This window comes from Lithobates pipiens, unplaced genomic scaffold (assembly GCF_037356315.1).
Source record: "Lithobates pipiens isolate NorthernLeopardFrog02 unplaced genomic scaffold, aLitPip1_a1.2 Scaffold_22, whole genome shotgun sequence".
Lineage (NCBI taxonomy): Eukaryota > Metazoa > Chordata > Amphibia > Anura > Ranidae > Lithobates > Lithobates pipiens.
The window spans coordinates 172,141,017-172,166,083 of NW_027507784.1; the positions used below are offsets into that span (position 1 = coordinate 172,141,017).

Here is a 25,067-nt window from a genome sequence, read left to right on the forward strand (position 1 = left end):
ATGGGGTATTGTTTGTCGAATTTTGAGGACAATAATTAATTGAATCTATTTTAGAATAAGGCTGTAGCATAACAAAATGTGAGAAAACTGAAGTGCTGTGAATACTTTCCGAATGCACTGTAACTATGAAAACGGTAGGCAACTCCTGGATTCTTAAACCCTTTCCTCCCCCTTTTTTTTCTTTCCTTCCCTTCCTCCATTCTACACTCTTATTTTTCCCCCTTAGGGGATCTCTGACCCCCCTCCCCTTAAATTCGCCTCTCTCCTTAACTTCCCCCTCCCACTTCCCTTTCCCCAACTCTCTTCCCCAATAACCCGTATGCTCCACCCACTCAGTTTTTCCTTCCTGCTCTGCCACCTTTCAAATGGTTTAGGTGCCCCCCAAACACGACCTGATAGCCTTAGCACTTCAGCCACATATACTGTACACACTTCTTTCTTTTCCTTCGAATCTTTGTACTGTTCCACAACTTCACATGCAGCTTTAAGCATGTTATCTAAAGGATTTGTGTATTTTCAGCGTTGCCCTTTAGGCCACATAAACAGAACCTCACCTCGCTGAACAATATCTTTTACAATTTCTGGTGCCTGCCTCCCTGCAACCCACTCAGCTGCTGCACCAATTGCCTGGTAGTAGACCCTGCTCTGCCAGCAACACCCCCTCCTCTCTGATTGGCCAGCAGTAGCACTCCCTCGGACAGCATCCTCATTCCTAGGCAGTGGTCATGTCAGATTGTGCTGCTTCTTTTGTCCTGATAGAACCACTTTAAATGCTGCAGCCTAAGGGCAAACAGTTTTTTTTTACCTTAATGCATTCTTTGTGTCACCCACCTCTAAACACTTACCTGGCACCATTATCTAGCCAGTGTCCAGGCTGCTATAGGTGAAGTTACACTCACCAGCGTGTATTTATGTATAATCGATTTATATGCCTATTATATGTATCATTGTTCTTTGTACTAATCATGCTCATTCAAAATTAAAAATGATTAATTATGGTTTTCTTTGTAAACCCCATGCATTATGTATTTTTACATGATGCACTGTATATTACATTCATTTATCACATTTAAAAAAAAAAAAATGTATTTACTAAATTACTAATCAATTATATTATGGCTATGTGGATTGTCCACCGGGGATTTGTTTAATAAATCCATTTATGGTTATGAGGCATAAGGAGGATGGGTAGAGTTTCCCTGTAAGGGAATTGTTGATACCTCAGTGAATCTCTGATTGGCGTCATAATAGAGGGAAATTACAAAGCTATAAGTGTTCAGACATTCATAGAACTATCACCTACTGACAAGAACCTAAAATCAAGCCAAAATGTAGCTGTAAGACACATGTGACTCTTTAGCCAGTTGTTTATAGGCTAAAGAAAAGTGTAGATTTAGTCTACTCCAGCAGTGCCCTCCCCATTCATGCGTCCAGCTCCCTAATCTACATGCAGGGCACCGGATGCATGGATTCCAATGTTTTTTTCGTTTTTTAAGCACATAATTAGAGCCAGAGGTTCTAATAGGCTTCAAAAAAAGGGTGGGCTCCGAGCACACCCACTTGTGTAACAATAACAAATTAATATTTGCTATTGTCATGCTGATTCTCCTCCCGGCCAATCAGGAAACGGGTCCAGAGACCCGTAACCCAATTGGCTGAAAGGACAGGTGATCCTATTGGACACACTAGGAGGATAAGGAGGAGGAGACGCACAGTGGAAGATGTTGTGATGCAGAGGAGGAGGAGGAGACGTGATGGAAGCCGCCGCCCAAAGTAGCACTGCCCGCCCGCCGCCTGTAGGAGCGCTGCCCAGCCACAACCTAGATGCGGGCAGAAGTTCAGGGCTGGATGACCGATCGATCGGGGGAGCTGCGGCCCCCCCCCCCCCCCAAAACACCAGCCATCACTGGTGAACTCTCATCTAGAAATCTTCTCTTTTTAGCTATTCATGTTTTAGTTGACTGAATATCTGCTTGAATATCTCTTGAAAAACATGCAGAACCCAAATCCATAGAAAACAAAGGAAAATCTTACTATTAGTGCTGGTGGAAATATGAGCTCCTGGGTTGGATCCAGAGGCACAAAATTATCTTCTTTGAATAATCCTGTGCACATCTAAAACAAAAAACAACAATGGAATTACAAATAAGAAAATGTCAAGACACAATAGCTCCTACAGGTATGTGTGAAGTGACATTCTTCCCTGAGATCTTGCAACTTCAGAAGTGATGTATTGTAGTGTATTGTATTGCAGGGCCAGGACAAGAGATGTGGGCAGGAGGGGCAGCTGCCCTGGGAAATGTGTTATCATGTGAGGTGGGAGGGGGGGCAAACATGGAGATTGGGGGGGTTGTGTTGGGAGGGGGACTTTGTGGGGTGGAAGAGGGCAAGTATTGTTCTAGGAGGTGAAATTTGGGGTGGTGCTATAAGTGGGGATTTGATGGGGGATGGTATTGAAAATGGGGAGGAGAAGATGTGTACTAGGAAAGGGAATTTTAGGGTTAAAGGATTTGTGTTAAAGGATTTTGGGGGGTTGGCATTAAAACTGGAGGGATTTGAGGGATGTGGGGGCAAATATTTGTGCTGAGAAGGGGGTTTTCAGCAAGGGGGCGGAATTGTACTGAGAGGAGTGGAGGGGGGGGGGGGGGTATGCTTAGGGAGTAAGCATGCAGATTAGTGCTCAGTGTTTATGTGGGGGGATTTTTGCCAACACATAATGCTCATAGATCTTGGGTGGGTGGGGGGTGCAGTTTGGCATGATTGCCCTGGGCTATAGATGACCTTGTCCTGGCACTGCTGTATTGTAATGTATTCTGTGGTTTCTGAGCATGCGTGGTCTTGGTTTTCCGATTTTCTATGGACAAATACTGTACGTTCTGGTATCGTGCGAGATACCACTGTCATGGTCGGCTTTTGAAAGCTGTGTACTATTGATCAGATTATCGTACTATAGGTTCAAAAGCATTTTTTTCGTCTGATTTTCTGATCATGTGTACTAGGCATAATTCATGTCAGCTCTCCAGAATAATTATACATTTTAGTGATCTTGCTGGTGTGAATGGCAATGTTTATCCTCTATAGCAGCACTAGTGTATCACAGATATTATGTAGAGGTACTCGTGTTTCTATTTATAACATGTATACAGTCATAAACACTTAGGGGTCTATGTATAAAAAGTTAAATGAACGAATGTGAGACAAACGTGGTGAATGAATGTGACACAAAGCTCCAACAAAACTTGCCCAATTTTGTCATATAACTATCTCATATGATCATAAGTGCCATCTGGTGACCAAAATTCCTGTTTTTTCCAGAATTATGGTATTAAAAAAAAAAACAAATACTGCTTTATGGCCACTAGGTGGCATTTACACCCATAAAAGGTACTTCTACAACACAGAATACAGCAAGTTTTGCTGGAGCTGTGCGAATGTTTGTCAAATTTGCTCAGCAAACTTTTTATACATAGACACCAAAGTTTTATATCATGCATAATATTATGCCCCATTCTACAAAAAGCTGTCTTTCGACTAAGCGCTTTCATAAATAATAATAATAATAATAATAATAAATGTGATTTTAGAAGAGAACAATTTCCTAAATATTTGAGTTAATATAAATCAATGTTATTAAAAATATCTTCTTGTTTTATCGAACATTAAATAATTAGGGGAAAGGGAATAACGTGGGAACAAAACTTCTAAATTTCTAGGTAACATCTATTCTATATTCTCATTCCTTTTTATAGATTCTGTCACTATTAAAAAAAATAAATAAAATAAAACTAAAGCCTCCCTGCAATTAAAACAACTTATAACATGTCTTGCTGCCCATGACTACATTCTTCACTATATTCCAGAACTAAGCTTGCTAAATAATAAACATTTGAGATTTCCTGGAGTGTTGGAGGTCTAGTCCCCCTCTGCATTCTGTGGTTGCCGCCACAGGATCCTACATTACTTTTGTTTCCTGTAGTGAGGTGGGGGGGCAGAGAAAGGAGCCGTATAGCACAGAGGGAGACCAGGTCTCCACCACTCTAAAAAGTGTCAAATGCTGAGGAGTCTTAGGTCTTTAAAAAAGCAAAGTGGCAGCACAGGACATGTATCAATGGTTATTCCTGCAGAGAGGACCAGAGGACCTCGTTTTATTTTTTTATTTTTCAAATAGTAACAGGGCAGCTTTAAAAAATTCTTCTTCGCCAAGCAGATTCCTTCTAGAAATAGCTACATTGAAGCCACCAGATGGCAAATGCCTGCATCTTAGACAAAGCTTGGGAGCCATCAGCCCCATGCTTTCCATGAAAATATATTTTTGCATACACAACTGTCTGTTAAATATAACAAAGGGTACATAGGTTCAGGGGTCACTTTGACCCTACTATTAACTTTTATATATATATATATATATATATATATATATATATATATATATAATTTTTTTATTTTTTTTTAGGAGAAATGGATGGAGAGTAGCGCAATTTTATCATGAACAGTAAGGGAAAGTTCTAACAAATCCTGTACAGATTAAGCTGTCAATACCTTGATATCATTCATTTCAGAGGACGGCGCTACTTTTATCTAGAAACAATATATGCATGCAGCTGGGTGGACAAACAATTAAAACCAAATAAATGATGGTGTTTCTATGGATAAGAGAAAACCATGAATTGTCTTACATTTCCAGACACGGAAGGAACAGAGTTGTTTGTTTCCTGTAGACCATTTACTTCATTAACATTGTTTATATCTTCATTCGTACAAGAAGTCTGATTTTTCTGCAGCTGACAGCAATCTTTCTTCTAAAAAAACAAAAAAAAAGCATAAAAATAAAACATAATCTTATCCTATTAGATTGTAACTCTTCTGAGCAGGGCTCTCTTAATCCTCTTGTATTTTATTGTATTATAACTGTATTGTCTCCCTTTTATATTGTAAACTGCATAAACTGTTGGCGCTATATAAATCCTGTATAATAATAATAATAATAATAATAGTATTCTAAGGTTTAAAGTGGTTGTAAACCCTTACAAACCACTTTGACCTACAGGTAAGCCTAGATTAAGGCTTACCTGTAGGTCCAAGAAATATCTCCTAAACCGTGTAGGTTTTTTATTTGCCGAAAGACAGTCATGCGCCGTAGACAGCGGCGCGCAGGCGCACTGAGTTAACGGCGATATGCCACGAGTGGCGGCTCCCGTGCGCATGCGCGGGAGTGACGTCATCGTGGCTCCGGCGAATGACAGCGCCGGAGCAGCGAGACCCACCAAGAAGATGGAGGCTCCCGACTACGGGGGACAGCGGTGACTTCGCCGGCTCCTGTGTCAGGTAAGTGACACATAATGGACTAGTATGCGATGCATAGTAGTCCATTATGCGCTACCTTTGCAGGGAATCAAAGAGGAAGTAAACCCATCAGGGTTTACTTCCTCTTTAAATGTAGTTGTTTGCTCTTACATGGAGTACTTGGCGTAAGACATGCAGTCTTTAAAATAAAAGGCAGTTAGACTTATACATTGGCCTTGATAACCTTCAAATTAAAATACCACCCATTTGTTTTAGTTTAGAACAGAGTAAGACAGAGTTAAAATGAAAACTTTTGTGTTTTAATTGCTATATGTGAACCCTTGCTTCCTATTTGTCTTTCTTTGAATAGCCAAATCACTGGCTATCTGGTAAAATTATTGTGGACACCATATTGCTCAATCACCAGAGGATATTTTATTACTGGTAAAATTGTGCAATATAAGAATGTACTCATACAAGACAAAATGACAATGTCTCTGAAAAGTTGTATCCTCGGACTAAGGCCGCGTACACACGGGCGGACTGTTCGCCCAACTTTGTCCGCTGAACAGTGTTTGGGCGGACAGTCCGCTCGTGTGTGGGCTTTCAGCGGACAGTTTCAGCGGACAGTTGGACGGACAAAGTCTTTCGGAAATTCCGAAAAACTGTCCGCTGAAACTGTGTTTGAGCGAACAGTCCGCCCGTGTGTGGGCCTGTCCGCTGTACTTTCGAAATGAGCGGACTGTTCCCGCTCGGAAAGTCCGCCCATTTCGAGCGCGTGTACAGGTAGGCGGGGCCCGCGAAGGAGACGTCGCGGGCTCCGCCGCCTGGAATGGGCTTAAAGGGGAACCCCAACGCCGAAAAAAATCCCCCCAAGTCCACACCAGACCCTTGTCCGAGCACGCTACCCGGCCGGCCAGGAAAGGGGGGCGAGCGAGCGCGCCCCCCCTTCTGAGCCGTACCAGGCCGCGTGCCCTCAACATGGGGGGTGCCTTGGGGAAGGGGGGGCCGCGCGGCCCCCCCACCCCAAAGCACCTTGTCCCCATGTTGATGAGGACAAGGGCCTCTTCCCGACAACCCTGGCCGTTGGTTGTCGGGGTCTGCGGGCGGGGGGCTTATCGGAATCCGGGAGCCCCCTTTAATAAGGGGGCCCCCGGATACCGGCCCCCCACCCTATGTGAATGAGTATGGGGTACAATGTACCCCTACCCATTCACCTGTGAAATAAAGTACAAAAAAAAACACAACACATGGAAAAAGTATTTTATTGCACAGCTCCGGGGGTCTTCCGTCTTCGGGGGTCTTCTCGCCGGACTCCTCCGCTATGTGTGTGTAGCTCTTTTGCTAGCGGAGGAGTCCGGCTTTCTTCCTCCCCGCCGCCGGCCTCTTCTCCCGACTTCGGGGGTCTTGTCCCCCTCTTCGGTTCTTCTGCCGGGCCACCGCGCCTGGTCCGGTGGCCCGGTCTTCTGTCGCCGTCTTCCGTTCTTCTGTCACCGCCTTCGGTTCTTCTGCCGGGCCACCGCGCCTTCTTGTAGCTCTTTTACAGGCGGTGGCCCGGTCTTCTGTCGCCGCTGTCGTCGTCGCCGCCGCCGCCGCCTTCCGTTCTTGTTCTTCTTCTTGTTCTTCTTCTTCTTCTCCTGGAGATGTTGACTCGACGAGCTCTCCGGCCGGAATGCCAGGGACACGCTCCGCTGCCACTTATATAGTGACAATGGGGCGGTGTCACATGGTATATGTCACATGGGTTGGTCACATGGTGACCCCGCCCCCTTACGATGTCATAGTCCCCATGTGACATCAACCCATGTGACCAACCCATGTGACATATACCATGTGACACCGCCCCATTGTCACTATATAAGTGGCAGCGGAGCGTGTCCCTGGCATTCCGGCCGGAGAGCTCGTCGAGTCAACATCTCCAGAAGAAGAAGAAGAACAAGAAGAAGAACAAGAACGGAAGGCGGCGGCGGCGGCGACGGCGACGACGACAGCGGCGACAGAAGACCGGGCCACCGCCTGTAAAAGAGCTACAAGAAGGCGCGGTGGCCCGGCAGAAGAACCGAAGGCGGCGACAGAAGAACGGAAGACGGCGACAGAAGACCGGGCCACCGGACCAGGCGCGGTGGCCCGGCAGAAGAACCGAAGAGGGGGACAAGACCCCCGAAGTCGGGAGAAGAGGCCGGCGGCGGGGAGGAAGAAAGCCGGACTCCTCCGCTAGTAAAAGAGCTACACACACATAGCGGAGGAGTCCGGCGAGAAGACCCCCGAAGACGGAAGACCCCCGGAGCTGTGCAATAAAATACTTTTTCCATGTGTTGTGTTTTTTTTTGTACTTTATTTCACAGGTGAATGGGTAGGGGTACATTGTACCCCATACTCATTCACATAGGGTGGGGGGCCGGTATCCGGGTGCCCCCTTCTTAAAGGGGGCTCCCGGATTCCGATAAGCCCCCCGCCCGCAGACCCCGACAACCAACGGCCAGGGTTGTCGGGAAGAGGCCCTTGTCCTCATCAACATGGGGACAAGGTGCTTTGGGGTGGGGGGGCCGCGCGGCCCCCCCTTCCCCAAGGCACCCCCCATGTTGAGGGCACGCGGCCTGGTACGGCTCAGGAGGGGGGGCGCGCTCGCTCGCCCCCCTTTCCTGGCCGGCCGGGTAGCGTGCTCGGACAAGGGTCTGGTGTGGACTTGGGGGGAACCCCCACGCCGATTTTTTTCGGCGTTGGGGTTCCCCTTTAAGCCCATTCCAGGCGGCGGAGCCCGCGACGTCTCCTTCGCGGGCCCCGCCTACCTGTACACGCGCTCGAAATGGGCGGATTTGCCTCCTCCTTACGTGGGCGAGTCCGTTCATTTCAAAAGTTGAGCGAACTGTTTGCCCAACCTTGTTCGTCAAACAGTCCGCTCGTGTGTGGGCAAGTCCGCTCATGCAAATTTTGAGCGGACTGTTTGCCGAAACTGTTTGACGAACAAGGTTGGGCAAACAGTCCGCGCGTGTGTACGCGGCCTTAGGCGTCTTGCACATGGAAGTAAAAAATGCCATGTTTTTTACTGATCTGGTTATACAGTAGATGCATGGTTGTCTATGGAGCCGTAAACATCAGTAACAGAGCGAGAGATGAGTACAAAGCCGTAAAGCAAAAATAGAAACTTTTATACTTGAGTTCAGTAAGTTACATTCATTTACATATGTATATTGCAACACTTACAATGAAGAAAAATCTTACTCATGTACTGTATACGCTTGCTCACATTTACTCTTCTTTACGCACAATTACGCAACATTACTCAAGGTCTTTTACACATTTTTTTTTTTTTTTTTTTTTTTTTACACAGAAACTTTCTGTTAACAAGTTCCTGAGTAAATCTCAATAAAGTATGCAAGGGGCCTAACTCTCTTGAATGTCATGAATTGTATTGTAATTTTACCGTCTCCTATGATATTGTAAGCAATGTGCAAATTGTTGTCACTGTATAATGCTGGGTATTCTCTCTGGCTGCAGAGAAGCAGGTATGGTTAGTATATGCCTAATTGCACATGGATGCAAAAATGTACTGATGTTTATATTCAGGATCTTGCTGACAAAAAGATCCCGAATAAAGACCTTGTGTAAATGTGCGTAAAGGAGCGTAAGGATGCATAAGCGTATACAAGTGTAAAATTTTTGTTTTACGGCTCAGTACTCATTGCACTATTACTCATCTTTACGCAGTTGTCTGTACGGTTCCATAGACAACATTGCATAGATATCCAGATCAGTAAAACACATGGCGATTTTTTTTTAATCCATTTGTGAAAGGGGTCTATGGGAGTTGGGGGATGACCTTTGCAGAAACACTGTCACTTCGCCCTGCACAGGTAAGGTGATAGTAAATGTACCAAATGTGCATGCTGCATACAAGCTTTTCTGCATATTTTCCATAAATGTTGTACCCCCCCCAACAAATGTTTCTTATGTATAGAAATAAATGCCTAATTGGAGGACACAGAAAAAGGGAAGGTAAATTAAGTTATATTTGGCATTAGTAAATTCTGTAGCTACATAATTGTTTGCCATCACAGTACGTTTTCTAATACGGGAAGCACATTTCAAGGAAATGATTCTTTCCACATTGCTTACACTGCAGAAGGTTATGCAGCCATCCAGGATTGGCCTGTATCCAGTACAGCGACACAGATTACCTGGAAAAAAGGCAGGAGTAATTATAGTTTTATCAAATAAAGTTAAGGCATTTTTTTTGCTGTTATTTAGTCATGCATTCAAGTACAAAATGTTTTAAGCAAGACCTACAGATGTCGATATGCCCTAAGCGGACGTAAACCCACCCGTAAAACCATTTAATTTCCAGCACGTGCCGGAAATGTAACAACCATTGGTTGTGCTCTCAACCAAACTGTCAAATTATCCGATGGCTGATGTCATAACTGATCACATGTGCAGCATCATGTCAGTTGTAGATTAAACAGAGGCAAAGATGGCAGCTTCCTTGGCTGAAAACCATAGGGGGGTTTACTTACACTCAAAGTGGCAGTTATCTGAATGAACCATTATTCACCAATGTCTGCAGCTTAACTGACAATTTAAAGAAAACCTACCTTGAAAGAAAATCGGCAAGCATTTATTGCTGACTTCTTCTGGAAATGCTAGTTATATGGCTATGAAGCTGACCCTCTGGTTTGCCCAATTGTTTTGTTGATAAACAAAGCCATGTCAGTGACATGGCTTTATTTATCAACAAAGTCATGTGATCACCATGTCATGTATGACAAGTTGATCAGTGGTATGTTCAAAAAGCAAAGCTATGCCACTGTATTTCTTTCTAGGTGCCCTCAATATGAGAAAAGAACCCAATAAAAATAATAATAATTTTCCTCTGTTCTTCAATATCTAGCAACATCAATACAACTATTGAGGAAACATTTTCTGGCACAAAGACAGATCCAGGATAGTTAAAAAGATTTCTTATTTTTCAGAAGGTCTGATTTTTCACCAATGTTTCTGATATTTCAGCATATAAAAAACATAAATTTAACAAATCGTAAACAAGTAGTAAGTAAGAATACATACATTAATAAATGGTATTTTTTTGTATACTCAGAGTTTCACTTTAAAGAATATTTAGGAGCAGAAGCCACATTTTCCCAAAATAACTGAAGTAGAAAAAAAGACCTGAACAACATGGGAATGGGAATAAAGCCTTCTACTACACACACCTTTTGCTTGTAAAAGTAGAAACTCTGATCAGTATGGGTATTTAACGAATGTTTTGATACTAGGCGGTTCTCAGATGACCAAAACCTATATTGCTGTGTTATGAAAACTGGCCTGCTTCCATTGTGATTGGCTTATCCACATCCCTGTCTTGTGCTTTTCCACTGATTAAAGTAACACTGGTGTGTTTACTGTAAAGTACAATGGGTGGTAGACACCAAGGTGACTGCCAGATTAAATATTTGCTGGTGGCCACAGGTTTGCATTAGTACACTTTTACAATACAGCAGCTTTTGCAGTCTTGCTCATGGAATTGTTTTTTTTTTTCTTATTATTTTCAAGTACTAAAAATACGGGCAGTTCTCATACCTCCCAGCGCTTCATGAATCAGCTCCATGGTGGGTTCAGGGTGGTTTCTCAGTAAGCTGTACATGGACATCACCATTCCAGGGGTGCAGAACCCGCACTGAGATCCATGGGCTTTTGCTATTCTCTCCTGCAAAAAAAAAAAAATTCTCCTTTAACATGATTTATAATGATGTATGAATGTGTAAGTGAACTAAAGGGATATACAAAATAATTGTTTAATATTTAAAAGTAACATTTTCTTTTTCCTTTTTTTTTTTTTTATTGAATCTGAGTACCATTGTTGTTTACTTCAGGTTTTGTTTTCAAGTGAACTGCTTGCTTTGGTCTACATAGGTAAGCCCCAAAGTGCTTTTTAAGTGGCGGCCGCTCCATTAGGAGCATAGGAGTGCTGCTCCCCTAATCCATGCACCCGGCCCATAATCTACATGCAGGGCACCGGATGCATGGATTTGAATGTTTTTTTATAGCATGTGATTAGAGCCTAAGGCTCTAATTGGCTTAAAAATTATATATATTTGCTCTTGTCTTCCTTCTTCTCCTCCCAGCCAATCAGGGAGCCGGTCTTAAGACCCAATTGGCTGAGAGGAGAAGAATTATTGGCCGAGAGCAGGGAAGGAAGTGCCGTGGAGGAAACGCAGGGGGAAGCCGCTAAAATGGGATAAGTGCCGGGGCTGATGGGCGGACAGACAGGCAAGCGACAGGGGGGATTTGTCTGCCGATCAACCGAGTGATGGGGGGGTTTGACAGACTGACCGAGCGACCAACCGAGTGAGGGGAAGGGTTTCGACGATCAAAAGGGCATGTGGGTTGTTTGCTGCACCTCACAAAAAAAAATAAGAGCACCAGCTGCCACTTTTTTATGTAGGTTCTTCTGCTCATTTCCCCCCTTCCCGCTTACAATGTATAGTGTATATTAATGTGCCAGAAATAAGATGCAAGTTAAAGAAAGATACCTGGGCTAGTTCAGATAGTCATTGTTAATGTTCATATCCCCCAATGTCCCAGGTTCCACCAGTCTATCCCAGGATTTAACAAAATCCCACATTCTGTGGATCTGGCCAGTGTCCCAGAATGGAGCTCCAGAACACTCAACCACAGACGCCTATCTCCAACTCTTTGCACAAACGGACCGACGGAGTGATTTTCTACCCTGCAGTAATTGCATTATCCCTGGAGCAAGAGCACTCAACAGAGTGCATGGTAAATCAGCAGTTCATAAGACTTCTCACCAATGTCTTCCACCCACCCACACTAATCAGTAATTTCCCCCACCCAAATCTGCAATGTCTGCCCCACCCCCCATGACACTAGCATTTTCCTTTTTACCGCCCTGATACTTTTTTTTTCTTTCTTTTTTTTTCTCCACCCTACTGACACCAAATTCCTTTTTTTTTTTTCTTTTTTTTTTCTCTCTTTACCCCACTGACATAAAACAAAACAACAAAAACTTTTAGAACATGAACATACATTGATAACATTATCAAGATCAAGCTTTTATATTTTACATGTACATCTAAGAAACATAATTGAAAAAAAAAATCACACTCTTTATTTTGAAGTCTTTAGCAACTTTAGTACCAGATGAGCCAAACTTAATCTTTAATTTGGTTCACTTCAAACCCTCTTAATTTAATTGATGTGTTTGTTCCAGTATTTTCTCCTCCTTCTACCTGATCCTCTGAACCCTATATACTGCAGATTCTTTTGTGTTCTGTACTGTAAGGTAAAACTGATAATTTAGCCTACTAATATTTTTCTGTGATACAGAGTATTCTGCATCCAGTAATGATTAACAGGTTTCCGAGCATGTATAGAGTGATTAACATCTCACTTTGTATAAAGGTTGCAGAGAAAATATTAAAGGTTGAAGGTAGTGTATATGTGTGCGTGTATGAAATGTATTGGTGAACTCCAGAGACAAATAAATCTAACAAAATTATTCTTTTTTAGTATTATTCTTTTGAGATTTAAAGTCTAAATTTTGTCTTTTCCAGGCAAATGTCTGAGATTAAAATCATAGTTTTAAAAATAGCCAAAATGTTATTGTTTCAACTTTTAAAAAGGGAACTTCCAGAAATCTTTATGAGTAGTATTTGGGGGATACCGGTAGGTGTAAAGTGCAATAAATAGCCTTAACTGGATACATTGGTGCAAAATGTCTGAAATAATGCCAGTTCCTTGACTGTTCAATTCTTCAAGCTAATACTCCATCATAAGGATTCTTATTTTTAGCTGAGTACAGTGAGATATGAATATTACAGCCACATGGAGGGAAATAAAGACCTTTATCTGTGTGGTAAAGTTTTGTGAATTGAGCCTATTTCCTGAACAGAAGCAAGGCTTGCCATACATAGATCAATTTTTCTTGATCAGCCAGGACTGATCAAAAAAATACATAACGAATTCTCCCATCCACACAAGTAAGGTGGATGGAGAAATAATCCCTGCTGTATTATTGTATTCTGAAAGCAGGACACCACTGCTGTTAGAATACACTGATCAGTACTGCAACTGACTGGCTGTAGCGCTGAACAAAGGAAATTTTTCTCATCAAGCCGGTTCGAGAAAAGTTGATCATTAGATGGACTTTTCTGGCACAGAAATGGCTATAGATGGATTGTAATTTGGTCGATCTTTGCTGAATCGGTCAAATCTCGATCCATCTATGGACAACTTTAAAGACTTCAATGGGGATGTCTACCGAAAATTGAAACAATGGTTTAGACTAGAAGTGTTTGGCGATTGGGTGAACTGAATTTTGCATCAAAATTTCAATACTATTACGTATTTGCAGAATTAGTAAATTACACTTATTTCCCTCAGCACTGTTCTAAAACATTTTTTGTGTGCATATTTGGAATTATTTTTATTTGAATTTTACAAGTGTTTTCAATTAAAGAAAATATACTTTAGTTCTACTGTAATAGGCAAAGTGACAGATTAACATTATAGTGTAGTAATAATATAATCCTGGGTGCTACCATGCTGAATTATTTGCTTTGACTCTATTCAACCTTAAAGAGGAAGTAAACCCTGATGGGTTTACTTCCTCTTTTTTTCCCTGCAAAGGTAAAGCATAATGGACTACTATGCATCGCATAGTAGCTCATTATGTGTCACTTACCTGACACAGGAGCCAGCGAAGTCGCCGCTGTCCCCTGTAGTCCGCCGCATCCATGTTGCTGGTGGCGTCTCGCAGCTCCTACGAATCACAGCGGCGCAGCCGCGATGACGTCACTCCCGCGCATGCGCACGGGAGTCGCGTCTCGCAGCTCCGCCGCTGCCATACGGCGAAGCCGCGATGACGTCACTCCCGCGCATGCGCACGGGAGTCGACAAATTAGGCAAATCCATTCTTGGATTTGCCGCATTTAGTGCGCCTGCGCGCCGCTGTCTACGGCGCATGCGCCGTAGACAGCAGTGCCCATTTTCGGGCAAATATCTCCTAAACCATATAGGTTTAGGAGATATTGCTTGGACCTACAGGTAAGCCTTAATCTAGGCTTACCTATATAGGTCCAAGTTGTTTGGAAGGGTTTACTTCCTCTTTAATGCAGCTAATAGGCTGCTGTCTGTGAAAAAGGATTAGAGTTAAAAAGTTTGCTAAAACAAGTGATTTCCCACTGATGATTTAGGCTGGGTTCACACTATTGCAAATTGGATGTGGATTCTCTGCATCTAATTCGCAATAGCAGGAGATTTTGACCACCTCTCTATGGAGCCGGTTCACATATGCGAATTTGCACAGAAGCCCTGTGCGTCTTTTGGTCCGTTTCAGGTCCAAATTCACCCAAAAATTCAGGCTGAAATCGGACCTGAAACTGTGAACGGGGACGTACCAGATGCGAAGATAGTGTGAACCCAGCCTTACAACCCATGACAAGAAAAAAGAAAAAGAGCATGTGGTCTCAGAAATACCAACCTAGAGAGAAGGAACCAGGGTGATTCAGTAGAATCGTGCTTTGCAAGCCATGGCAAAATGTAGATGACTAATTTATTTAGGGGTGTGGCTAATTTGATTAAAGCACACGTTACATTTTACAAGCTCCTATCCCCATATAAAAATTTGCTCAAGTAGAAATATACAATAATTATTTGCATCTCTGAAAGTACAGGGTTTTCCAAATCCCCTTTTTCACAGAATAAACACTCTAGCCTCCACCTTCACCAACATAATGATGCCATGCTGATCCGATGGCTTTAGTATAGTTAATGACTCAGAACTAGAATACAGATTAGATGTTCAAACTTCACTTTGGCTTGCATGCTTGTTTTGGGTCACTTTATCAAAAAGAGACAACAGGCAACTGTCGTTTTCAGAAAGAAGCCAGAAATTACAGCCTTTGGGTTTCTTTCAGTAACAGTTTTCATTAACATGTTCTACTTGCTTATAAATGTTGGCTTGTGGAGTGAACTGATTCTATGATGAATTCTATATTTAATTTGTCTTTATTTATGCATGCATTCCTTTTTGTACTGCCACTCTGGTCTATAGCCTCCTCTGTATTCAGGGAACTGGAAAAGTTTCTGGATGATAGGGGTGAAGCTATGCAGATGGCAGCATGAATATTGATACAACTTCATCTACTATTACTATAATTAATGTTTTACTACAGACTCTTATGCCGCATACACACGGTCGGATTTCCTGACAGGAAATGTTTGATGGGAGCTTGTTACCGGAAATTCCCACCGTGTGTAGGCTCCATCGGACATTTTCCGTCGGAATTTCCGACAAACAAAATTTGAGATCTGGATCTCACATTTTCCGACAACAAAATCCGTTGTCGGAAATTCCAATCGTGTGTACACAATTCCGTCAGACAAGGTTCCATGCATGCTCAGAATCAAGCAGAAGAGCCGCACTGGCTATTGAACTTCAATTTTCTCGGCTTGTCATACGTCATCGCGTTCTTGACGTTCGGAATTTCCGACAATGTGTATGCAAGACAAGTTTGAGCCAACATCCGTCGGAAAAAAAAACATGGATTTTGTTGTCGGAATGTGCGATCATGTGTATGCTGCATTAGTGTGTTTATCAATGGACTGACTAATTGTCAATACATTGGACAGAGAAGTACTGGATGTTATGTGTAATTTTTACACGTTTCTTTGTTTTATGTTTCCTTTTATCCAGGTTTCATTATCCAGTCCTGGTATATTTTAACCGATATATTGATATATTACCTGTACGGGATGCAGTCTGGTGGTTGTACTTCCAATTCCCTCTACAGTGGTTACTGCAGCTCCTTGTAGCATACATATTGGCAGCAGGCAGGCATTGGCTGAATAATGGCTTGAAGGAGTTAAGAATGGTGCTGAAATGCGATACTCTGGAATAAACTCACAATGCCTGAAAATGCACACTTGTCATCACATGCCAAAAAGTGAACTGAAAGGTTATGTAATACATCCCTTGTAAAAAAAAAAAACTTGATGTAAAACCTTGTTTTTCCTGTTGTATAACAAATGCATTATTCTGGAAACAAACCCTCTTATTCACAGTCACGCATGCCTCCCAGATATATTTTTAGTCTAAGAAGTATAAGGATACTTATACTGTGAAGAACTGTGTAAATTGCTTAGATCTTTAGTTAGTGGGACAAGTGGTCACAAAAGCAAGCCAACACATTTCAGGAGCCTAAACGTCCCCCTTTATCAGCCCGTTATCAAAAATCTGAGTATTGAAATATTTTAATACAAAACATAGATGTATTATTGTTTGGAAGGATCATATTAAAATTGTAAGCTCTAACGAGCAGGGCCCTCTGATTCCTCCTGTATTGAATTGTAACTGGCTTCATATTGTAAAGCGCTGCACACAGGAGATATTATTATTTTTCTTATACAGAGTTTATATAATATACTCTTTATATACAATAATCATGGTGTATATGCTATGTAACATACAATGAAAATAAAATCAAAACAACTTCTCTATTAAAAAAAAAAAAAACAACATACTATTGGTTTACATTTCACAAAGAGTGATACAAATTGACACAATCAAATAAGATGTGTTAGAGTGATTATTATGAAATGGTATATATTTAAGAAATTATTGCAAATAAAATAGTAAATTCTAACAATAATCAATGAAAAATCTAAAATAATATAGTCGTATAGTCAAATGGTTGTATGGTTGAACCAAATTGTAAAGAGTGATAAATAGAGTAATTTCTTAAGGAAAAAATTATATAATTAAAAATCAGATACATACATATATATATGACAATGATAGTCAATGGAACATATACAGCATTTCACAAAAGTGAGTACACCCTTCAATTTTTGTAAATATTTTATTATACCTTTTCGTGGGACAACACTGAAGAAATTACACTTCAGTACAGTAAAGTAGTGATTGTACAGCTTGTATAACAGTGTAAATGTGCTGTCCCCTCAAAATAACTCAACACACAGCCATTAATGTCTAAACCGCTGGCAACAAAAGTGAATACACCCCTAAGTTCAAATGTCCCAATTGGGCCCAATTAACCATTTTCCCTCCCCGAAGTCATGTGACCCATTAGTGTTATGCTCATACTGGTCAGTGAAAGTTCAACATGACACCCCATGGCAAAGAACTCTCTGAGGATCTGAAAAACAGAATTGTTGCTCTACATAAATAAGGGCTGGGCTATAAGAAGATTGCCAAGACCCTGAAACTGAGCTGCAGCACAGTGGCCAAGACCATTTAGCAGTTTAACAGGACAGGTGTCAGGGCTGGGCTCAGCCCTTCCTTCTCAAAGCTGACCGCTCAGCTGTCGGCTAATTGTCAGCTCCTTTCTCTCCACAGTGACTCACCTGTTGATGATATCCTGCTCGTCATTCCTGCCTACTTAAGCTGTCCAGCCCAGATGATCTCTGCCTTCGCCTTGGTCACATCACTAGAGACGCTCCCCTGTGTTCCTGTTAAAGGATTGCTTGGCTGACATTTCTTCTGGCACCAGATCCTGCTTGCTGTTCTACTACACTCATCTCTGGCTCCCTGCCTTTTTATTATTATTATTAAACTAGTGTGATTTAACTATACTTCTGTCTCAGTCTGATTCATGGTTTCTGACAACAGGTTCCACTCAGAACAGGCCTCGTAATGGTCGACCAAAGAAGTTGAGTGCACATGCTCAGCGTCATATCCAGAGGTCGTCTATGGGAAACAGACGTATGAGTGCTGCCAACATTGCGGCATAGGTTGAAGGGGTGAAGGCACACTGCATCAAATTAGTCTGCATGGCTGTTGTCCCAGAAGGAAGCCTTTTCTAAAGATGATGCACAAGTAAGCCCGCAAACAGTTTGCTGGAACCATGTGCTGTGGTCTGATGAGACCAAGATAAACTTATTTCATTAAAATGTTGTCAAACGTGTGTGGAGGCAACCAGGTGAGGAGTACAAAGATAAGTGTGCCTTGCCTACTTTAAGCAAGGTGGTGGAAGTGTCATGGTCTGGGGCTGCATGAGTGCTGCCGGCACTGGGGAGCTATAGTTCATTGAGGGAACCATGAATGCCAAAATGTACTGTGACATACTGAAGCTGAGAATGATCCCCTCCCTTCAGGCACTGGGCCGCAGGGCAGTATTCCAACATGATCGACCCCAAATGACCCCAAACACACCTCCAACACGACTACTGCCTTGCTAAAGAAGCTAGAAGAGGGTAATGGTGATGGACTGGCCAAGCATGTCTCCATAACTCAACCCTATTGAGCATCTGCTGGGCATCCTCAAAACGGAAGGTGAAGGATTGCAAGGTCTCTAACATCCACAAGCTTTGTGATGTCATCATGGAGTAGTGGCAACCTGTGAAGCTCTGGTGAACTCCATGCCCAAGAGGGTGAAGGCAGTGTTGAAAATAATGGTGGCCACGCAAAATATTGACACTTTGGGCCCAATTTGGACATTTCCACTTAGGGGTGTACTCACTTTTGTTGCCAGCGGTTTAGACATTAATGGCTGTGTGTTGAGTTATTTTGAGGGGACAGCACATTTACACTGTTATACAAGCTGCACAATCATTACTTTACATTGTAGCAAAGTGTCATTTCTTCAGTATTGATCAGATGAAAAGATATAAAAAAGTGAGGGGTGTACTCCCTTTTGTGATATATATATATATATATATATATATATATATATATATATATATATATATATATATATCATATTCATTTATACAACCTATTTGCCATCACTCCTTCTGATGACTTGTTATATAGCATATGAACCATGGTTATCCTATATAGTATAATACAATCCTTGTATACAATAATGCATCTATGTGTTGTATTAAGACATTGGACGTAGTTTTTATTTTACATTATTATTTTTCTGAGCCCTGATTGAGGGCGAGGCCCCGAATTTTGTTGGCTTATTCTTGTGATCAATTGTCATGGTAAATAAAGATTTTCCTGAACTTACACAATTTCTTCTGCATTTTTGCTTTCCTTACACTGCATGGACTATTCCACTGATTTCCAACGATATCCCAACTGACAGAGAGCTGCCTCTAAAATTCTGATCATTAGCTTTATTCCTCCAGCTTCGGATCCAGAGCTCTACCAACATAGCTCTACCAACATATATATAGTGGATTTTTTTTTAGTAAAATAATTTTGTATTTCCCAAAGTGTAGGAACCATATTGGACGTGATTCAGATGTGATGCAGGAACCCGCATCGCACAAGTGTGAACCCAGCCTAAGAGTGACTCAGAATAAAAGATGGGCAGAGGTTCACCAATCTGTGAAAAGCTGCTTCAAAAATTGTTGGACAATTTTAGAATAATGTTCCTCAACAGAAAACTGGAAAGACTTTGAATACATCATCACCTACAGTACATAAACTCATAAAGGATCCCAAATCTCAGTCCGCTGAAATTAAATGCAATAATAGATGCCTGTGATCTTTCGGGCCCTCAGAGGGCACTGCATTAAAAAAAGGATGGTATGGGATCAGGAATCAGGAATACTTCCAAAAATCATTGTCCGTGAACACAGTTCACTGTGCCATCCAAAAATGCAAGGTAAAGCTCCATCATGCAAAGAAGAATCTCTGGGCCAAAGCTCATTTAAAATGGTCTGTTGCAATGTGGAAAATTGTTCTGTGGTCAGACAAGTCCAAATTTGACATTTTTGGCAACCATAGGATCCAAGTCCTTCTGACTAAAAAGGAGAGGGACCTTCCAACTTGTTATCACTCAGTTCAAAAGCCTGCATCTCTGATTGTATGGGGATGCATTAGCGTGTATGGAATTGGCAGCTTGCACAACTGGAAAGGCACAATGGAAGCTGGAAGATATCTGGAGGCTTTAGAGCAGCACATGCTCAGGCAAGAATGTGGCCATAGAATGGGTTAAAAGAAGCGCGGATGCTACACCATGGTTAACATGGCCCTGTTCCAACTTTTATTGGAACTGGAGTTGTACTTTGCCAGCTTTATGTTGCCCTGTCCCAACTTTTTTGAGATGCACTGCTGCCATCAGTTTCAAAATTACCTTATTTTTTTCCTAATTTATTTTTCTCTTAAACATTTGATATTTTGCTATTTTCTGTTGTGAATAAAATATGGGTTTATGAGATTTGCAAATCATTGCATTCTGTTTTTATGTAGATTTTACACAGCATCCCAACTTTTATTTGGAATTGGGGTTGTAATTACAAACTATACATAGAATAACACACATTGATAATGTATTATCAAACAGATCTCTTTAGCATCTATAGCTCAGAAATAGTTGCAACAATTATACACTGTTAATTTAAAGATACACACTCCACAAACCCTTTACCTAGTGTATCATCACAGCGCTGTGGATAACTCAATATTTTATATCTTAGCTGCCACTTACCATAAAATGTCACATATAAAAAGGTGCATACAAAAATAGTAGTAAACTTCCAAAAAACGAATTAGTTGCACGTGGCGCTATAACCTGTGTACCTTTCAGTGCACAAATCCTCACCTCCTCAGTGATCCTATCTCAAATCATAAATTGTCTAATCAATAACAAAATATATAAATATTAATCACTCAGTGAATACCCAAATTTACATTTAAATTACACATATAGTGAAAAATATATAATCAAATGTGAATATAGTCCATCCACCACACAATATTCGAAAAAGCATCCAGATTACAGAAAGTCTTTCTATAAATGCATAAGAAGAATATCCAGTGCTCAGATTCCTTTCTACAAGTGACTCCTTCACCACACCATCCGTGATTTATGCTCCCCCCTTCGTGAAAACACTCACCGACTGCTAAGCCTTACACTCTCGTGTGAGGCTCAAGGGCTTTCAAATGATCTCTCAAGATGAAATTCAGACCCCAGCACATCCGATTGGAACTTCTCCACTTACGCACTTCATTGTATAAATATATACCTCAAAGAGAAATCACAGAGGGAGACCCCAATAGTGTAATACTGCAAACACTCTTTAATGTATAAAAAATCTCACTCCTTATGCACTCACATGAACTTAAAAACGCAAAATCACTTCAAGAGAGTAAAAAGACTCGCTTCACAACTTCACTCCACAATATTATTCTGAATACGTCGGGGCATTGGTGGTCACGGCGGACTCATAAGATACGGTACTGTATCGCTTGATCTCACCCCTCCTCGTGCGTCCCGCCTGGTCCCACACAGCAGGTCTATTCGAAAAAGGGCGCCTTCAAGTCAGATGGAACAGTCCTCTTAGTCCTGTGCCTCCTTCCCAGCTCCGTGTATGTCAGCTCAATAGTCACCAGATAGCCACGCCCCCGACATGTTTCGTCACATCAGACTTAATCATAGATTAAGTCTGAATCCCATGATTAAGTCTGATGTGACGAAACATGTCGGGGGCGTGGCTATCTGGTGACTATTGAGCTGACATACACGGAGCTGGGAAGGAGGCACAGGACTAAGAGGACTGTTCCATCTGACTTGAAGGCGCCCTTTTTCGAATAGACCTGCTGTGTGGGACCAGGCGGGACGCACGAGGAGGGGTGAGATCAAGCGATACAGTACCGTATCTTATGAGTCCGCCGTGACCACCAATGCCCCGACGTATTCAGAATAATATTGTGGAGTGAAGTTGTGAAGCGAGTCTTTTTACTCTCTTGAAGTGATTTTGCGTTTTTAAGTTCATGTGAGTGCATAAGGAGTGAGATTTTTTATACATTAAAGAGTGTTTGCAGTATTACACTATTGGGGTCTCCCTCTGTGATTTCTCTTTGAGGTATATATTTATACAATGAAGTGCGTAAGTGGAGAAGTTCCAATCGGATGTGCTGGGGTCTGAATTTCATCTTGAGAGATCATTTGAAAGCCCTTGAGCCTCACACGAGAGTGTAAGGCTTAGCAGTCGGTGAGTGTTTTCACGAAGGGGGGAGCATAAATCACGGATGGTGTGGTGAAGGAGTCACTTGTAGAAAGGAATCTGAGCACTGGATATTCTTCTTATGCATTTATAGAAAGACTTTCTGTAATCTGGATGCTTTTTCGAATATTGTGTGGTGGATGGACTATATTCACATTTGATTATATATTTTTCACTATATGTGTAATTTAAATGTAAATTTGGGTATTCACTGAGTGATTAATATTTATATATTTTGTTATTGATTAGACAATTTATGATTTGAGATAGGATCACTGAGGAGGTGAGGATTTGTGCACTGAAAGGTACACAGGTTATAGCGCCACGTGCAACTAATTAGTTTTTTGGAAGTTTACTACTATTTTTGTATGCACCTTTTTATATGTAACAATTATACACTCCCTTTAATTTCTTAATGCCTGCTGTCGAATTAACAGCAATGAGACACTATATATTTTTTACATCTTTTATTTACAGCTTCAACACAGAGCAGCCTATTATCTATTCAGAAAATGCATGTAGGTAGAGTACTCTGTGCCTGGATGCTGGAGAATATGGGGTCGATTTACTACATGCAAATAGACTGTGCACTTTGTAAAGTGCAGTTGCACTCTGCAAGTGTAGCTGCTCCAGAGCTTTGTTAATGATATTATCCCTTCATGTGCAAGCAATTTCTATTATCCAATCATGTGCAAGCAAAAATGCTGTTTGTTTAATTTTCCTTTCATGTAATTGAGTATTCTTTGCAAAATGAATTACCTATTTTTCTAAGCTCGGGAGTAACTGCACTTGTAGAGTTTGGGGGTTATTTACTAAAACTGGATGGTGCAAACTCTGGTGCAACTCTGCATAGAAACCAATCAGCTTCCAGATGTTATTGCCAAAGCTTAATTGAACAAGCTGAAGTTAGAAGTGGATTGGCTACCATGCAATGCACAGCTGCACCAGATTCCAAGTGCATCAGTTTTAGTAAATATTCCCCTTTGCTTGCCTTTACCCCCATGTGACATATATGTGCCCATAATTAATTTTATATTGTAAAACATTAATACTCTAAAGACCCAACAGAAATATCACTTTATCAGATTAGTGAAGAGCTGCTTGGCTATTCTATGTCCCTGTTTTTTGAGCATTATATATGACAAATTCCCTTTAAAAAGCTGACAGTTGCAACGTAATAAAAAACAAAACTGTGCCAGCTGCAATTCTTGCAAATCCGCCCCTCTTAATTATGTAAAAATCTGAATATCGCATCAAAAAATGTTATCCATGCTGGAGATATACATTACAAAGATTGTAATAGTCATAAAAGGTATTGAAGGATACTGAATCTTCTTGGTGACAGGATGAATCGCAGACACCATCACAGTGCAGGCACCACATCCACCCCCTCCACATCCATATTTTGTACCAGGTAGTAGAACTGTTAATAAATCAGTTAAGGTAATACAAAACTTGGCAGAGTATTCTTAGTTTTGTTTTACATGGATGATTAAAAGTCTGGTATGTTGGACTGGAGAAAAGGTTACAGTATTCAAAATATACTAGAGAGTAACTCCTCAAAAAACACTCCCCTCTGGATGATCTACTGTATGTATAATGCAAGAATTTTAACAAATTGTGTTGTAGATTCCTACCTTCTGTTATTCTGAAGAAATCCCTGTGTGTTTGTCTGTATCCATTTTCTGAGTGAGTTGAATTATCAACCAGCTGCTGCAGAATCAGGGCTCTAATGGGGAAAATTGCAGGCTCTGCATTCCTTTACATGTTATTTACTATTGAGAGTATCTTACCAAAAATACAATTTTTGTTGCAGGGGATGCCAAAAATCTGACTTGTATCTTAGTGTAGCCTTCTGGGAAAATCAGTGAGCCAATTATAAAAGCAGGAAATTATGTTTCTGGGGGGATATTTTGTACACTTTCCGTGTACAGAACACCTTCAGTTAGCTATATTGCATTGCACTTTACAGAAAAATACAGAGCAGTAGATTAAAAAAGAAAGGTAATTTTAATAACATTAATTATAATATGACTTGTGCACCAATTGTATATGCTTTTTTTCATTTGATATTTTTTTTCCCCCATGAAAGTGGAGTTACCATTTAAAAGGGGGTAATTTACTAAAACTGGAGCATACAGAATCTGATGAAGCTTGTTCAATTAAGCTTTGCTACACCAGATTCTGCGTACACCCATTTTATTCAATCTCAAGTATATCTAAAGTCAACCTTTTTTTTCCTTTTTAGTCTTGTATAGAGTAGAGAAAGATTGGAGCCACTTTCAGATTTTCCATTTCAATCATTTTAATAGGTTGTAAATAAAAGTACAAACATGACAAAGACAGTGGGACACCTCCACTGTCAGAATGCAGTGATTGGCGTCTGCGGCCGGCTGAACGAGAAGTTTTCCAAACAGAAGTTTTCAATAGAGGTCGACTATGAACATACATGGATTGACATTTGGCCAGTTCCTGCTGAACCGGTCGAATTTCAATCCCTCTTTTGCCAGCTTCAGGGATAGCTATCTTAGTCATGTATTAGCTAAAGCCTCCCTACCTTGCATATCTTATCACCAAGGTAATAATACTTTCTAGGCAAGAGAAAACCTTTGCTCAGCCAAGCCAAGATTTAGAGATGATGTCATGCATGGCACCATATGGTAATGTTGTTGTACAGCCTTGGTAATGGCAAAAGCCTACCTGAATGTGTTCCTGATATTCTGCAAACTTTTAGTGATTTTTGCTTAAAGCCCAGCTTAGGGCCAGAGCTTGCAGTGCCCCCCTCCCACACACACACAGGAAGGTTTAAAGCAGAGTTCCACCCAAAAGTGGAACTTCCGCTC

At 41.3% G+C, this 25,067-nt stretch overlaps 1 protein-coding gene across 1 annotated transcript in view; it reads right to left on the minus strand.

Annotated features, from left to right (window-relative positions):
• LOC143924365 (aldehyde oxidase-like) overlaps nt 1-25,067 on the minus strand; it is a 191,887-nt gene that overhangs the window by 143,209 nt on the left and 23,611 nt on the right. The window contains exons 3-8 of the mRNA XM_077448645.1: nt 23,551-23,647; nt 16,048-16,156; nt 10,861-10,987; nt 9,400-9,461; nt 4,677-4,799; nt 2,035-2,115 (exon numbers count right to left, since the gene is read on the minus strand). Coding sequence (XP_077304771.1) covers nt 2,035-2,115; nt 4,677-4,799; nt 9,400-9,461; nt 10,861-10,987; nt 16,048-16,156; nt 23,551-23,647 — 599 coding nt within the window. The remainder of the gene's footprint in view (nt 1-2,034; nt 2,116-4,676; nt 4,800-9,399; nt 9,462-10,860; nt 10,988-16,047; nt 16,157-23,550; nt 23,648-25,067) is intronic.